Genomic DNA, 17378 nt, shown 5'->3' on the forward strand with positions numbered 1-17378 from the left:
TAAGGCTACCAAAGCTTCAGACTGCTCATAATCTGTTCTTAAAACAGAGCTATCGCGCTTTGCAGGAAAAACTGGCAGTTTGGATAGAAAGGCCGCAAGGGAATTATCCATGACTGTCGCTAGTTGTTGCAATGTAATAGGGGCAGACGCACTAGAGGTACTAGGCGTCGCTTGAGCGGGCGTAACTGGTTGTGACACATGGGGAGAGGTAGGCGGACTATCCTCGTTACCTTCAGTCTGAGAATCATCTAGGGCCACACTTTTAAGTGCAACAATATGATCTTTAAAGTGTATAGACATATTAGTGCATTTGGGACACATTCTGAGAGGGGGTTCCACCATGGCTTCTAAACACATTGAACAAGGATTTTCCTTAGTGTCAGACATGTTTAACAGACTAGTAGTATACACAAGCAAGCTTGGAAAACACTTTAATCAAACCTTTAAGAAATAAAAAGAGCACACAATTTTACAAAACAGTGAAAAATGCACCAATCTTTTTGACATTTTCACAGCATGTACCTAAGGCTTTAATATGATTGCACCGCAAGTTTCAGAACGATTAACCCCTTAATGCCCAAACCGGAGCAGCCTAAAGCCAACAACCGGTTAAATAACTACAGCACCTTGCCACAGCTTACAGCTGTGGCCCTACCTGCCCTTAGGGATCAGATTTGGGGGAATAAAGCTTATTTTAGGCCCTCAATCAGCAGCTGGACCCTCCATGTGAAGCAGCATGAACAGTCTTTCAATTCTAAGTGCGCATCTGAGGCGCGAAATTAGGCCCCTCCCACTCCACTCCGGAGTTGTGAGGCCTACAAAAATCACTTCTAAGTGACTAAATTTATGCCATGTGGATAATAACCCCAGTAAAACACTCCAAAGTGCTTAAAAAAGTGTCTCCAACGAGTATTTCTTAAATAAATAATCGATTGCCCTGCATTAGTGTCAACCAGCCTATGTAGCCCTGTTATGTAAGCATTCAATTCTATACTAAGTCTCAGAACATAGCTTACCCTCCCCACATGGGGATCTTGTCAGTCTTCTAGCATTATCTCATTCTTGTCTAGAAATAATTGCCCGAACATACCTCATTGCAGTCAAGCCTGCAAACTGTTCCAACCAACTGAAGTTTTCTGGTACTCCTCAGTCCTGTGTGGGAACAGCAGTGGATTTTAGTTACAACATGCTAAAATCATTTTCCTCTCTGACGAATTTTTCATCACTTTTCTGCTAGAGAGTAAATAGCACAAACCGGTACTATTTAAAAATAACAAACTCTTGATTGAAGATATAAAACTACAATTCTAACACCACATTCACTTTACCCTCCCGTAGAGAGACCCTAGTGCTTAGAGCCGGCAAAGAGAATGACTGGGGGGTGGAGCTAGAGGGGGAGCTGTGTGGACAGCTTTGCTGTGTGCTCTCTTTGCCACTTCCTGTAGGGAATGGGGATATCCCACAAGTAAAGGATGAATCCGTGGACTGGATACACCTTGCAAGAGAAACATATTTTGGGTTTCATGTCCCTTAAATAAATCTATCTCTCTCACCATTCTCACGCTAATGTGGTGCAAGTAGCACCTGGCGCATTTGGCAATTTAAAGTGCCATAAAACAGGTTGAGATCTGTGCATATCCTAAAAGGGCTAATTAAGTAAAAATAGTTTGCATAAAAAAATGTTTAAAAATTGCTGGTAAGTATTTTAAAATAAATTTCAAAAATAAGCCATGCTGTCTCAAGCACATTGCTCCACCCGCCTTATCAGTGTTTAGACAGAAGCATTGTATTTCAACTGAGTTCACAGCTTCTAGGCATGCTCCAGCAGATAATCCCTATGTATTTTTGTATTCTACCAAAACAACAATAGATATAGATACAGCCATTTACTTTTTCAGATTATTGTGTTTTTAATTTATTTTTATTTTTTAATATAGAGCAATTTGTATAATGAAAAAGAAGGTTCATCAGCTGAAGAAGGATATCATGAAAACCGCTTTCGTATCATTCAGGCTCTAGAAACAAGGTTACAGGTTTGAGTTCAGTTTGTCAGTAACATTTATTTCATTTGTATTGTATGCAGTTGTTCTGATTTAGAGGCTAACGGTCTAAAGATCTTGCAAGGTTATCTAGGACTGGTGAGTACTGCATTGTCCATAATAGAATTTTAGAAAGCAAATGTTAGCTTGAGAGCTCTAGCTATGCAGCTTTCTGGACGTGAAGGAGAGACATGTACATTACACTATAATACGCAAAAGATTTTGGGGTAGATTTATTATGCAGCAGATGCTGCATTCTATGCCCAGACGAGCCTGAAACGGAAGTTAAGAAGCAGCGGTCGTTAGGTGGCGCACTGAAATCATCCCGATCCGATCACGATGATTGACACCCCCTGTTAGCGGCTGATTAGCTGCGAGTGTGCAAGGGGCGGCTGTGCACAAGTATTTCACAAGAAATGCTTGTGCAATGTAAGATGTCAGCATTTAGCGAAGTTGAGCAGACATGATTCGCTACAGTGAATCCAGTCCGCCCGACCTCTAGTAAATCTACCCCTTTGTGTGATTTCTCTCAATGCTAACGAGCTATCATCAGATCCTTAGTGACCAGTAAATGAATAACTGAGGCAGTTACTATATCATCAGAATTTCACATAATAATACAACTGTTCATGTTTAAACTATATTACTTTAATTCTGTTATATTTTCTGTTTATCGATTTGTAACTGGTCATTGACTAAGTGCTTTTTGAATGTATACAGTTTGTCAATCCATAGTGTGCAATGTAAATTCTGCTATCTTGCCAATGGAAGAACCTCTGTTGTTTGTCTATGCCACTAGACACCCTTCTCCAACTGTCATCCTGGTGCTCTATTTTTCTCCACACCTCTATTTCTCTCCTCTCATTTCTATTTTTAGATAGATATTAAAGAAAAAATATTTTGCAATTATTGTTTTGCCGCTCATCAAACAGGCTGGTCATTCATCATTTCAGTTGTAGAGAATCCAATTCTTGGATTTAATGACTAGCTTAGAAATAACACCATAAGCATCAGACAATATCTAGCTAAAACAGCATGTTGTCCTTTGCTTTGTCTTCTGTAGAGCCTGCATATGCACACAAGCATGCAGAGGAAGGAGTCACAAGGTCATGTAGAGCCTGCATATGTACACAAGCATGCAGGTGAAGGAGTCACAAGGTCATGTAGAGCCTGCATATGCACACAAGCATGCAGAGGAAGGAATCACAAGGTCATGTAGAGCCTGCATATGCACACAAGCATGCAGATGAAGGAGTCACAAGGTCATGTAGAGCCTGCATATGCACACAAACATGCAGATGAAGGAGTCACAAGGTCATGTAGAGCCTGCATATGCACACAAACATGCAGAGGAAGGAATCACAAGGTCATGTAGAGCCTGCATATGCACACAAGCATGCAGATGAAGGAGTCACAAGGTCATGTAGAGCCTGTATATGCACACAAGCATGCAGATGAAGGAATCACAAGGTCATGTAGAGCCTGCATATGCACACAAGAATGCAGATGAAGGAGTCACACGGTCATGTAGAGCCTGCATATGCACACAAACATGCAGATGGAGTCACAAGGTCATGTAGAGCCTGCATATGCACACAAGAATGCAGATGAAGGAGTCACACGGTCATGTAGAGCCTGCATATGCACACAAACATGCAGATGAAGGAGTCACAAGGTCATGTAGAGCCTGCATATGCACACAAACATGCAGAGGAAGGAATCACAAGGTCATGTAGAGCCTGCATATGCACACAAGCATGCAGATGAAGGAGTCACAAGGTCATGTAGAGCCTGCATATGCACACAAGCATGCAGATGAAGGAATCACAAGGTCATGTAGAGCCTGCATATGCACACAAGCATGCAGAGGAAGGAGTCACAAGGTCATGTAGAGCCTGCATATGCACACAAGCATGCAGATGGAGTAGTCACAAGGTCATGTAGAGCCTGCATATGCACACAAACATGCAGATGGAGTAGTCACAAGGTCATGTAGAGCCTGCATATGCACACAAGCATGCAGATGAAGGAGTCACAAGGTCATGTAGAGCCTGCATATGCACACAAACATGCAGATGAAGGAGTCACAAGGTCATGTAGAGCCTGCATATGCACACAAACATGCAGAGGAAGGAATCACAAGGTCATGTAGAGCCTGCATATGCACACAAGCATGCAGATGAAGGAGTCACAAGGTCATGTAGAGCCTGCATATGCACACAAGCATGCAGATGAAGGAATCACAAGGTCATGTAGAGCCTGCATATGCACACAAGAATGCAGATGAAGGAGTCACACGGTCATGTAGAGCCTGCATATGCACACAAACATGCAGATGGAGTCACAAGGTCATGTAGAGCCTGCATATGCACACAAGAATGCAGATGAAGGAGTCACACGGTCATGTAGAGCCTGCATATGCACACAAACATGCAGATAAAGGAGTCACACGGTCATGTAGAGCCTGCATATGCACACAAGCATGCAGATGAAGGAGTCACAAGGTCATGTAGAGCCTGCATATGTACACAAGCATGCAGAGGAAGGAGTCACAAGGTCACGTAGAGCCTGCATATGTACACAAGCATGCAGAGGAAGGAGTCACAAGGTCATGTAGAGCCTGCATATGCACACAAGCATGCAGATGAAGGAGTCACAAGGTCATGTAGAGCCTGCATATGCACACAAGCATGCAGATGGAGTCACAAGGTCATGTAGAGCCTGCATATGCACACAAGCATGCAGATGGAGTCACAAGGTCATGTAGAGCCTGCATATGCACACAAACATGCAGATGGAGTCACAAGGTCATGTAGAGCCTGCATATGCACACAAGCATGCAGAGGAAGGAGTCACAAGGTCATGTAGAGCCTGCATATGCACACAAACATGCAGATGGAGTCACAAGGTTATGTAGAGCCTGCATATGCACACAAACATGCAGATGGAGTCACAAGGTCATGTAGAGGCTGCATATGCACACAAGAATGCAGATGAAGGAGTCACACGGTCATGTAGAGCCTGCATATGCACACAAACATGCAGATAAAGGAGTCACACGGTCATGTAGAGCCTGCATATGCACACAAGCATGCAGATGAAGGAATCCCACGGTCATGTAGAGCCTGCATATGCACACAAGCATGCAGATGAAGGAGTCACAAGGTCATGTAGAGCCTGCATATGTACACAAGCATGCAGAGGAAGGAGTCACAAGGTCACGTAGAGCCTGCATATGTACACAAGCATGCAGAGGAAGGAGTCACAAGGTCACGTAGAGCCTGCATATGCACACAAACATGCAGAGGAAGGAGTCACAAGGTCATGTAGAGCCTGCATATGCACACAAGCATGCAGATGAAGGAGTCACAAGGTCATGTAGAGCCTGCATATGCACACAGACATGCAGAGGAAGGAGTCACAAGGTCATGTAGAGCCTTCATATGCACACAAGCATGCAGATGAAGTCACAAGGTCATGTAGAGCCTGCATATGCACACAAGCATGCAGATGAAGGAATAACAAGGTCATGTAGAGCCTGCATATGCACACAAGCATGCAGATTAAGGAGTCACAAGGTCATGTAGAGCCTGCATATGCACACAAGCATGCAGATGAAGGAATCACAAGGTCATGTAGAGCCTGTATATGCACACAAGCATGCAGATGAAGGAATCACAAAGTCATGTAGAGCCTGCATATGCACACAAACATGCAGATGGAGTCACAAGGTCATGTAGAGCCTGCATATGCACACAAGCATGCAGATGGAGTCACAAGGTCATGTAGAGCCTGCATATGCACACAAACATGCAGAGGAAGGAGTCACAAGGTCATGTAGAGCCTGCATATGCACACAAGCATGCAGATGAAGGAGTTACACGGTCATGTAGAGTCTGCATATGCACACAAGCATGCAGATGAAGGAGTCACAAGGTCATGTAGAGCCTGCATATGCACACAAACATGCAGATGGAGCCACAAGGGCATGTAGAGCCTGCATATGCACACAAACATGCAGAGGAAGGAATCACAAGGTCATGTAGAGCCTGCATATGCACACAAACATGCAGAGGAAGGAATCACAAGGTCATGTAGAGCCTGCATATGCACACAAACATGCAGAGGAAGGAGTCACAAGGTCATGTAGAGCCTGCATATGCACACAAACAAGCAGATGGAGTCACAAGGTCATGTAGAGCCTGCATATGCACACAAGAATGCAGATGAAGGAGTCACACGGTCATGTAGAGCCTGCATATGCACACAAACATGCAGATAAAGGAGTCACACAGTCATGTAGAGCCTGCATATGCACACAAGCATGCAGATGAAGGAATCACACAGTCATGTAGAGCCTGCATATGCACACAAACATGCAGATGAAGGAGTCACAAGGTCATGTAGAGCCTGCATATGCACACAAGCATGCAGACGAAGGAGTCACACGGTCATGTAGAGCCTGCATATGCACACAAACATGCAGATAAAGGAGTCACACGGTCATGTAGAGCCTGCATATGCACACAAGCATGCAGATGAAGGAATCACACGGTCATGTAGAGCCTGCATATGCACACAAACATGCAGATAAAGGAGTCACACAGTCATGTAGAGCCTGCATATGCACACAAACATGCAGATGAAGGAGTCACAAGGTCATGTAGAGCCTGCATATGCACACAAGCATGCAGATGAAGGAGTTACACGGTCATGTAGAGCCTGCATATGCACACAACCATGCAGAGAAAGGAGTCACAAGGTCACGTAGAGCCTGCATATGTACACAAGCATGCAGAGGAAGGAGTCACAAGGTCACGTAGAGCCTGCATATGTACACAAGCATGCAGAGGAAGGAGTCACAAGGTCACGTAGAGCCTGCATATGTACACAAGCATGCAGAGGAAGGAGTCACAAGGTCACGTAGAGCCTGCATATGCACACAGACATGCAGAGGAAGGAGTCACAAGGTCATGTAGAGCCTGCATATGCACACAGACATGCAGAGGAAGGAGTCACAAGGTCATGTAGAGCCTGCATATGCACACAAGCATGCAGATGAAGTCACAAGGTCATGTAGAGCCTGCATATGCAAACAAGCATGCAGATGAAGGAATAACAAGGTCATGTAGAGCCTGCATATGCACACAAGCATGCAGATGAAGGAGTCACAAGGTCATGTAGAGCCTGCATATGCACACAAGCATGCAGATGAAGGAATCACAAGGTCATGTAGAGCCTGTATATGCACACAAGCATGCAGATGAAGGAATCACAAGGTCATGTAGAGCCTGCATATGCACACTAGCATGCAGATGAAGGAGTCACAAGGTCATGTAGAGCCTGCATATGTACACAAGCATGCAGATGAAGGAATCACAAGGTCATGTAGAGCCTGCATATGCACACAAACATGCAGATGAAGGAATCACAAGGTCATGTAGAGCCTGCATATGCACACAAACATGCAGATGAAGGAATCCCAAGGTCATGTAGAGCCTGCATATGCACACAAGCATGCAGATGAAGGAGTCACACGGTCATGTAGAGCCTGCATATGCACACTAGCATGCAGATGAAGGAGTCACACGGTCATGTAGAGCCTGCATATGCACACTAGCATGCAGATGAAGGAGTCACAAGGTCATGTAGAGCCTGCATATGCACACAAGCATGCAGATGAAGGAGTCACAAGGTCATGTAGAGCCTGCATATGCACACAAGCATGCAGATGAAGGAGTCACAAGGTCATGTAGAGCCTGCATATGCACACAGGCATGCAGATGAAGGAGTCACAAGGTCATGTAGAGCCTGCATATGCACACAAACATGCAGATGGAGTCACAAGGTCATGTAGAGCCTGCATATGCACACAAACATGCAGATGAAGAAGTCACAAGGTCGTGTAGAGCCTGCATATGCACACAAACCTGCAGATGGAGTCACAAGGTCATGTAGAGCCTGCATATGCACACAAACATGCAGATGAAGAAGTCACAAGGTCATGTAGAGCCTGCATATGCACACAAGCATGCAGATGAAGGAGTCACACGGTCATGTAGAGCCTGCATATGCACACAAGCATGCAGATGAAGGAGTCACAAGGTCATGTAGAGCCTGCATATGCACACAAACATGCAGATGAAGGAGTCACAAGGTCATGTAGAGCCGGCATATGCACACAAGCATGCAGATGGAGTTACAAGGTCATGTAGAGCCTGCATATGCACACAGGCATGCAGATGGAGTCACAAGGTCATGTAGAGCCTGCATATGCACACAAACATGCAGATGAAGAAGTCACAAGGTCATGTAGAGCCTGCATATGCACACAAACATGCAGATGGAGGAGTCACAAGGTCATGTAGAGCCTGCATATGCACACAAGAATGCAGATGAAGGAGTCACACGGTCATGTAGAGCCTGCATATGCACACAAACATGCAGATGAAGGAGTCACAAGGTCATGTAGAGCCTGCATATGCACACAAGCATGCAGAGGAAGGAGTCACAAGGTCATGTAGAGCCTGCATATGCACACAAGCATGCAGATGAAGGAGTCACACGGTCATGTAGAGCCTGCATATGCACACAAACATGCAGATGAAGGAGTCACAAGGTCATGTAGAGCCTGCATATGCACACAAACATGCAGATGAAGGAGTCACAAGGTCATGTAGAGCCTGCAAATGCACACAAGCATGCAGATAAAGGAGTCACAAGCTCATGTAGAGCCTGCATATGCACACAAACATGCAGATGGAGAAGTCACAAGGTCATGTAGAGCCTGCATATGCACACAAGAATGCAGATGAAGGAGTCACACGGTCATGTAGAGCCTGCATTTGCACACAAACATGCAGATAAAGGAGTCACACGGTCATGTAGAGCCTGCATATGCACACAAGCATGCAGATAAAGGAGTCACACGGTCATGTAGAGCCTGCATATGCACACAAGCATGCAGATGAAGGAATCACAAGGTCATGTAGAGCCTGCATATGCACACAAACATGCAGAGGAAGGAGTCACAAGGTCATGTAGAGCCTGCATATGCACACAAGCATGCAGATGAAGGAGTCACAAGGTCATGTAGAGCCTGCATATGCACACAAGCATTCAGATGAAGGAGTCACAAGGTCATGTAGAGCCTGCATATGCACACAAGCATGCAGATGAAGGAATCACAAGGTCATGTAGAGCCTGCATATGCACACAAACATGCAGAGGAAGGAGTCACAAGGTCATGTAGAGCCTGCATATGCACACAAGCATGCAGATGAAGGAGTCACAAGGTCATGTAGAGCCTGCATATGCACACAAGCATGCAGATGAAGGAGTCACAAGGTCATGTAGAGCCTGCATATGCACACAAGCATGCAGATGAAGGAATCACAAGGTCATGTAGAGCCTGCATATGCACACAAACATGCAGAGGAAGGAGTCACAAGGTCATGTAGAGCCTGCATATGCACACAAGCATGCAGATGAAGGAGTCACAAGGTCATGTAGAGCCTGCATATGCACACAAGCATGCAGATGAAGGAGTCACAAGGTCATGTAGAGCCTGCATATGCACACAAACATGCAGATGGAGTAGTCACAAGGTCATGTAGAGCCTGCATATGCACACAAACATGCAGAGGAAGGAGTCACAAGGTCATGTAGAGCCTGCATATGCACACAAGCATGCAGATGAAGGAATCACAAGGTCATGTAGAGCCTGCATATGCACACAGACATGCAGATGAAGGAGTCACAAGGTCATGTAGAGCCTGCATATGCACACAAACATGCAGATGGAGTCACAAGGTCATGTAGAGCCTGCATATGCACACAAACATGCAGATGAAGGAGTCACAAGGTCATGTAGAGCCTGCATATGCACACAAGCATGCAGATGGAGTCACAAGGTCGTTTAGAGCCTGCATATGCACACAAACATGCAGATGAAGGAATCACAAGGTCATGTAGAGCCTGCATATGCACACAAACATGCAGAGGAAGGAATCACAAGGTCATGTAGAGCCTGCATATGCACACAAGCATGCAGAGGAAGGAATCACAAGGTCATGTAGAGCCTGCATATGCACACAAGCATGCAGATGAAGGAGTTACACGGTCATGTAGAGCCTGCATATGCACACAAACATGCAGATGGAGCCACAAGGTCATGTAGAGCCTGCATATGCACACAAGCATGCAGATGAAGGAGTCACAAGGTCAGTAGAGCCTGCATATGTACACAAGCATGCAGATGAAGGAATCATAAGGTCATGTAGAGCCTGCATATGCACACAAGCATGCAGATGAAGGAGTCACAAGGTCATGTAGAGCCTGCATATGCACACAGACATGCAGATGAAGGAGTTACACGGTCATGTAGAGCCTGCATATGCACACAAGCATGCAGATGAAGGAGTCACAAGGTCATGTAGAGCCTGCATATGTGCACAAGCATGCAGATGAAGGAATCATAAGGTCATGTAGAGCCTGCATATGCACACAAGCTTGCAGATGAAGGAGTCACATGGTCATGTAGAGCCTGCATATGCACACAAGCATGCAGATGAAGGAGTCACAAGGTCATGTAGAGCCTGCATATGCACACAAGCATGCAGATGAAGGAGTCACAAGGTCATGTAGAGCCTGCATATGCACACAAACATGCAGATGAAGGAGTCACAAGGTCATGTAGAGCCTGCATATGCACACAAGCATGCAGATGAAGGAGTTACACGGTCATGTAGAGCCTGCATATGCACACAAGCATGCAGATGGAGTCACAAGGTCATGTAGAGCCTGCATATGCACACAAGCATGCAGATGAAGGAATCATAAGGTCATGTAGAGCCTGCATATGTACACAAGCATGCAGATGAAGGAATCACAAGGTCATGTAGAGCCTGCATATGCACACAAATATGCAGAGGAAGGAGTCACATGGTCATGTAGAGCCTGCATATGCACACAAGCATGCAGATGAAGGAATCACAAGGTCATGTAGAGCCTGCATATGCACACAAGCATGCAGAAGAAGGAGTCACAAGGTCATGGGTCACAACCTTTTTTTTATATCTTTTTTCCTATTCATTTTGTTGGGAAGTTAGTTTTTACATTACCATCACTGTATGGGCCTTTCATTGATATGATTTATTTTGTTTGACTACAGTGCACTATACTTGTGATGCATTACTTTGAACTCTCTCGCCTCATGTTTTGAACATGAGTAAAACCTACACACAGCTTATAAAGAAAATAAAAGCGATGGAACAATGATTTTTACTGTCCTATGGTTTGAGACAAAATATTAAAAGAACCATCCCTTACTGGTGTTGCCATTGGAAACTATTGTATAGAACTACTTTTAGATTTCTGGTAACTGCTTTATTTGGATAAAATATCAGGATGGATTTTATGTCCGACACATGCATTGCCTCATAGGTTCTTCCAGAATCTCCCTAACAACTTTAATGAAGTTGATGGAAGAAGCCTGAATAACAAACTGATACACAAGAAGGTCTAAACTAAAATCTGTAGTTTATAAAATCTTTATGTATCCTAGAATGATTCCCAGACCTGTGGTAAATGGTTCTCCTTTTTTAGTTTACCCTGACTTTCAAACCAATGTGAATATATTTTCCAGACTTTCTAAAATTTCTCTACATGAAGATGTATTATTTATTTATTCTGTTACAGAAACCCTTTTACTATCAGGTTTACATTTAGCCACCAATCAGCAAGCGCAACCCAGGTGCTGAACCTTAGCTTAGATTCATGCTTTATCAAATAAAGATAGCAAGAGAATGAAGAAAAAATGATAATAGGAGTAAATTAGAAAGTTGCTTAAAATTTCATGCTCTATCTAAATCGTGAAAGAAAACATTTTGGGTTTACTATCCCTTTACGTGCTAAGATGCATGTTAATTTTAAATTGTTTAGGGCACAAATATAATTAAATATTATTATTTGAGGCTTCCGCACCAAAAGTACCTTGAATCTTACATACAGTGGGGCCTATCTATCAAGCTCTGTACGGAGCTTGAGGGCCCGTGTTTCTGGCAAGCCTCCAGGCTCGCCAGAAACACCAGTTATGAAGCAGCAGTCTAAAGACCGTTGCTCCATAACCCTGTCTGCCTGCTCTGATGAGGCGGACAGGAATCGCCGCAATTCAACCCGATTGAGTACGATCGGGTTGATTGACACCCCCTGCTGGTGGTCGATTGGCCGCGAGTCTGCAGGGGGCGGGGTTGCACCAGCAGCTCTTGTGAGCTGCTGGTGCAATGCTGAAAACAGAGAGCGTATTGCTCTCCGCATTCAGCGATGTCTGTCGGACCTGATCCGCACTGTTGGATCAGGTTCGACAGACATTTGTTAAATAAGCCTCAGTATCTCACAAAGTGAGTACACCCCTCACATTTTTGTAAATATTTTATTATATATTTTCATGTGACAACAACGAAAAAAAGACACTTTGCTACAATGTAAAGTAGTGAGTGTACAGCCTGTATAACAGTGTAAATTCGCTGTCTCTTCAAAATAACTCAACACACAGCCATTAATGTCTAAACAGCTGGCAACAAAAGTGAGTACACCCCTATGTGGAAATGTCCAAATTGGGCCCAAATTGTCAATTTTCTTCATAAAGTCCACAGCTGCATTCATTACTTTTGGGAAATTATAACCTGGCCACCAGGAGGAGGCAAAGACCCCAGCCAAAGGCTTAAATACTCTTCCCACTTCCCTCATTCCCCAGTCATTCTTTGCCTTTCGTCCCAGTAGGTTGGCAGAGGTTTTCTATAGTCTCTTATGGAGGGTACTCTTCGGCATGGGACTGGAGTTTTAAGTAGTCCTGTCAGCCTCTCAGTGAGAGCATGGGTGAAAGTTAGAGACCGGAGATGCAGGGAGAATCTTTCTTTAAAACCATCTCGACTCATATTAACAGCTCCACAAGCAATTAGCGTTGACGAGTTTCGCTGCCTGCTTTTTTTCTCTCAGGTCCATGGCAGAGGCGACGCTACTATCTGTCACACTTGAGGGGCCATGTTCCTGTTCCACGGTGTAGATTCCGGTAAGATCGTTTCATTTTACTTTCATCATGGATGTATTGTAATTTCAACTGTTTATCCGAGAGGGGCTACGACCTTTCGCGGATAACTTTAACATAGGGTCTCAGTGAGGCTCCTTTTTGTATCTTGGAATCAAGGGTTAATATCTCCTGAGGGGGATTATTGAACAGGGGGGTTTATAATCATGTTTATGTGATTCCGTCAGCTACTGTGTAGTGTTGCTTCGGCTCATGGCTATTTTGGAACATAACGACCTATGTCTAGTGACGCGGCCTTTTCGGTCGGGCGCGCTTTTGTATGGACTGCGCGGTTTACCTTGTGACCCCATTTCCGTTTTCCTGACCGCGTGGTGACGGAGAAATCCTGGTCCACTGGTGTCTGTTTCTCTGGAGACGGCAGAGTCCCAGTTATGGAGGATTCTTGGAGAAGGATGTCTCTGATTTAGACTCTATTTCTTGCAAAGAATATGAATTGGCCCGGGAGATACATGCCTATCAGTTATGTTCTGAATGCCATTTTAGAGTGCTCTGTTCCTCTGAATCAGGGAATCGGGTGCCTACTAAGCCAACCGTCTCTGGGGATTCTATTTCTCACAAGACGAGTTCCCTACTATCAACTCTTACTAGGCATGCAGGTAACCCAAACGCTACTTATCCTTTCTAGGGAGTGTGGCCTGTTCCCACCGGAGGTTACAACACGGTTCCGCATGGCCATATCTTTGGCGCTGGTGCATCTGCACCTCCCGCAGTGTGCTTATGATATTGTCCATGTTTCGTTAACTGGGGCTCGTCAGGAGTGGGATCACCTGGTCCAGTTCAGCCTTCCGGTGAAGCGACTGCCCCTGAGGCCTCGGGGTCTACCTTCGGGGCCGCTGTTTCCTTTTGTCCCGGCGGAGGTATGTTGCGCCTTTAGTTATAGACTGGCGCGCCTTCGTGTCCTACTAAGTCTATCTGACTGTTCTTTATCCCTCCATCATCGGGGGAGACTCTATGTGGCCTTGAAAGTGCTGGGGCCCTTGGTTTCAGGCTGGTCCTGACTGGGTACAAATCCTTCTGTCTTTGAGGCCTAGTTCAGACATGTGGCACCTTTTTGTGTCCGATTGGTCCAGTAAAGGCCCCTGGTGATCACAATATGATTTGTGTGATTGTCTTGTTTTACAAGCTTCAACTAGCATCCTGAGAGGACTTGAGGGTCCGTGGTTGCTTAGGGGCATGGGGGATTAGTTCAGTCCTCATTCTCCTTTCAATCTAGTGGGCCGGGACTCCGTTGAGATATTTTTCGGGAACTAGAGTGTTCCTTCCTGTTGTGGGTTGGAGGCTTGGAGGATTTATGTCCTTCATACCGCCCTTCTTATGGTTTTGCCTTTTGTGCTCTCTTTGGAAGTGTCCTTTTAGGACTTGTATCTTCTGGAGGTTCTCTTCCTTTGGGTCGAGACTTTCTGGACTTCATCCGGTTTTTCTGGCGGCTTTGGCCGCTTAATTAGGAAGTGAAGGCCGTGAGGTTCTGTCTTCCTTCGGGAGTTAGTCGTCTCCATATCAGGGGCGATAGGAGGTGTTGTCTCTTTTTCCAAGCTTTTTGCTTAGGGGATGTTTTTCTGCCTAGGTTCAGGATGCTTTGCATTCTTCTCTCTTGGGTGTGGTCCTCTGGAACGTTAATCTGAAAGGATTATGAAGACTAGCCTTTCTTTCTACTCTCTTTTGGGTGACTCTGTTCTAATTTTTATTTCCCTTAGTGCTGCCCTTGGGGCCATTGTGCTCTAGAGAAATTGCGTGACCTTGTTGCGGCCTAGTGCCTTGCTGGGGGGGGTGTTGACCTCTGGCTAAGGGTGTTCTCTTCCCTTTGGGCTGGGAATTATGAGTGAGTCCTGTACCCGTTCTTCGGGTTTCCCGGTTCTCATCCCCTGTGTGGTCTGATTGCTTCAGACATGGTATCTTGTGTTCCCTGAGGGTGTCGTTCATTCTAGGACGATTCTTGGTCCCGAGTTCTTGTCTTGGATGTCTGGAGACTTATGATCCGGTGGACTGGTTCGGGAGGACCCAGTTTTTTCAGGGACCCTATGTTGCGACATAGGGGCTAGCTCATTGGGCTTGCAAGCAGGTAGGCCAGAGTTCTCATCCACCTTTGGGTACTGGTTATAAATTTTAAGGCCTGACTTGTCCCTCGGACAGAGTGTGCTCCTCTATGGGGAGTTTTTCTCTCTGTTGAGTCAACAGTGGTGTCTGGATGATTTTTCATTTGGTCCGTGTTTTGATCATACTATGGCTTCATGTCTTGTGGACATGTACGCTGTTCTTTTCCGTGCCCTTCCCTTTGGAGGGGATAGTTTATCTTCCTTATGAGTTGGAATTTCCTCTCTCCGTAGAGTCTTTGTCCTGCCCTGGGTGTAGGAGGATGGATCAGGTGGCTTATTTCTGTAAGGGGCAGCATCTGCTGCTCTGTGGGCTCTGTTCCACCTGTTGGAAATTGATCTCTCTACGTAGAGACTGTCTAAGAGAGTTGTGACAGGTCTTCCTACGGATCTATTGCAATTTTCTCTGTTCCAGGCCCTAAGGGGTTCTCTTTGGGAGTGCCTTATTAAAAGATGCAGATTGGGTTGGCACCCGAGCTCTGGTGGGGTGGGTGATTCCCCCCTTTTTTTCTTCTGTTCCCTGAGGGCTTGTGGTTGGGGTCTTTCTGACCCCCTGTCTATCAGACATGTCTGTCGCTTGGGCTGGTCTGGTGTTGGAGCAGAATCTGAGATCTCTTGCTCTGCTATTTCGTCCTCAGAGCATTCGAAGTACAGTAAGCCTTTTTGATGTTTCTTCTTTCTCCACATTCAAGATTTGTGGGAAGGACTGGCGGCTCTTAGCCTGCAATGTTATCCGCTGGTTAGTGGATACTTAGCAATCTGAAGAATCCTATCTTCAGCTGCTTTCTACTTGCCCTGCAAGTATTTAAGTTTCAGAGTCATTTTTAGATGACTGCAGCGTGCAGTGTTTTTGCTTCAGGTGTTGTTCGTCAGACCTATCTAAGCTTGCTGCACGAGGTTTCGTATATTTCGGTATTCTGAGGTACCTTTTTGCGACTTGGGGACCTTCATCTTCAGTTGCTTTCTAGAGTGTGGTTGCACTGTGTTAGGGGAAGATCCTCTCTCTGTTTCAGACTCCCGACCTTATCCCGTGGTTTCTATATTTCTGGGGTCTGGGCGTTGCCTCCCCTTGTTTCTATTAGACTGTTTGGGTCTCTGTTAGCCTGATCTGGTTTTTGCTTTGTGTTTTTATTTTGAACTCGTTGTGCCCTCTTTAGGGTTTTTTTCTGGAGTTCCTTATGCTAGCTGGAAGCTAGCTCAGCATACTAATGCACTGTGGCTACTCTCCACTGTAGGAAACCGAGGGTTGCAAGTTCGATCCCCGGCGAGGTCTACTCAGCCTTTCCTCCTTTTGAGGTTGGTAAAATGAGCAGCGCCTTGAGTCCCTTAAGGGGGATTTGCAGCGCTTTACAAGTACAATTATGTTTTCTCCGTGCTTTTTCTTCTTTGTGGAAGAATATGGTAGTTTGTTCCCTTTCTTTAGTAAGGGGTGTGTTGCCTAGAGACCGACTGCTGGGGACGTTGTCTCTTGGAGGCTGTTGATTTAGTCGAGTCTAGTTCCTGCGGTCTCTAGCAAGGCTGTGGACTATCTGCGGGTCAGTGTCTTTGGGCCTTTTTCCTTTTTTTCAAAGTTGTTCTCGGCTTCAGACGAAGTGGGATTTTGTTGGGTAGGGGTTTTCAGGACTGGTGCCCTCAGAATGGGCCGCCTCTGGTACCCTCCCGTTTTTGCATTGAGAATCCTCTATAGCTTGGGTATTGTTTTCCCAAAGTAATGAATGCAGCTGTGGACTCTTTCCATTTATGAAGAAAAACTTAAAATTATGCTTACCTGATAATTTTCTTTTCTTCAGATGGAAAGAGTCCACAGCTCCTCGCACGTATTTTTTCTGCGGGGCGTCTGTTATTTTTGTTCTTCTGGCACCTTTTCACCCTGATATTTCTTCTACTGTTCCTTGTTCCTCGACAGAATGACTGGGGGATGAGGGAAGTGGGAGGAGTATTTAAGCCTTTGGCTGTGGTGTTTTTGCCTCCTCCTGGTGGCCAGGTTCTAATTTCCCAAATGTAACATCATGGAGCTGGTGGATGTAAGAGACCTTGCGCTCCCCCACCTTCCGTTTGAGGATAACCCACAGATACTCATAGGGTTTAGGTCTGGAGACATGCATGGCCAGTCCATCACCTTTACCATCAGATTCTTTAGCA

General features: G+C 45.4%; 1 protein-coding gene across 1 annotated transcript in view; it reads left to right on the forward strand.

The window, feature by feature from the left end:
• LOC128652276 (Fanconi anemia group B protein) overlaps positions 1–17378 on the forward strand; it is a 167888-nt gene that overhangs the window by 96392 nt on the left and 54118 nt on the right. Inside the window, exon 3 of the mRNA XM_053705214.1 lies at positions 1938–2033. Within this exon, the coding sequence (XP_053561189.1) occupies positions 1938–2033 (96 nt within the window). The remainder of the gene's footprint in view (positions 1–1937; positions 2034–17378) is intronic.

The sequence above is a fragment of the Bombina bombina genome, chromosome 3, assembly GCF_027579735.1.
Source record: "Bombina bombina isolate aBomBom1 chromosome 3, aBomBom1.pri, whole genome shotgun sequence".
Taxonomy (NCBI): domain Eukaryota; kingdom Metazoa; phylum Chordata; class Amphibia; order Anura; family Bombinatoridae; genus Bombina; species Bombina bombina.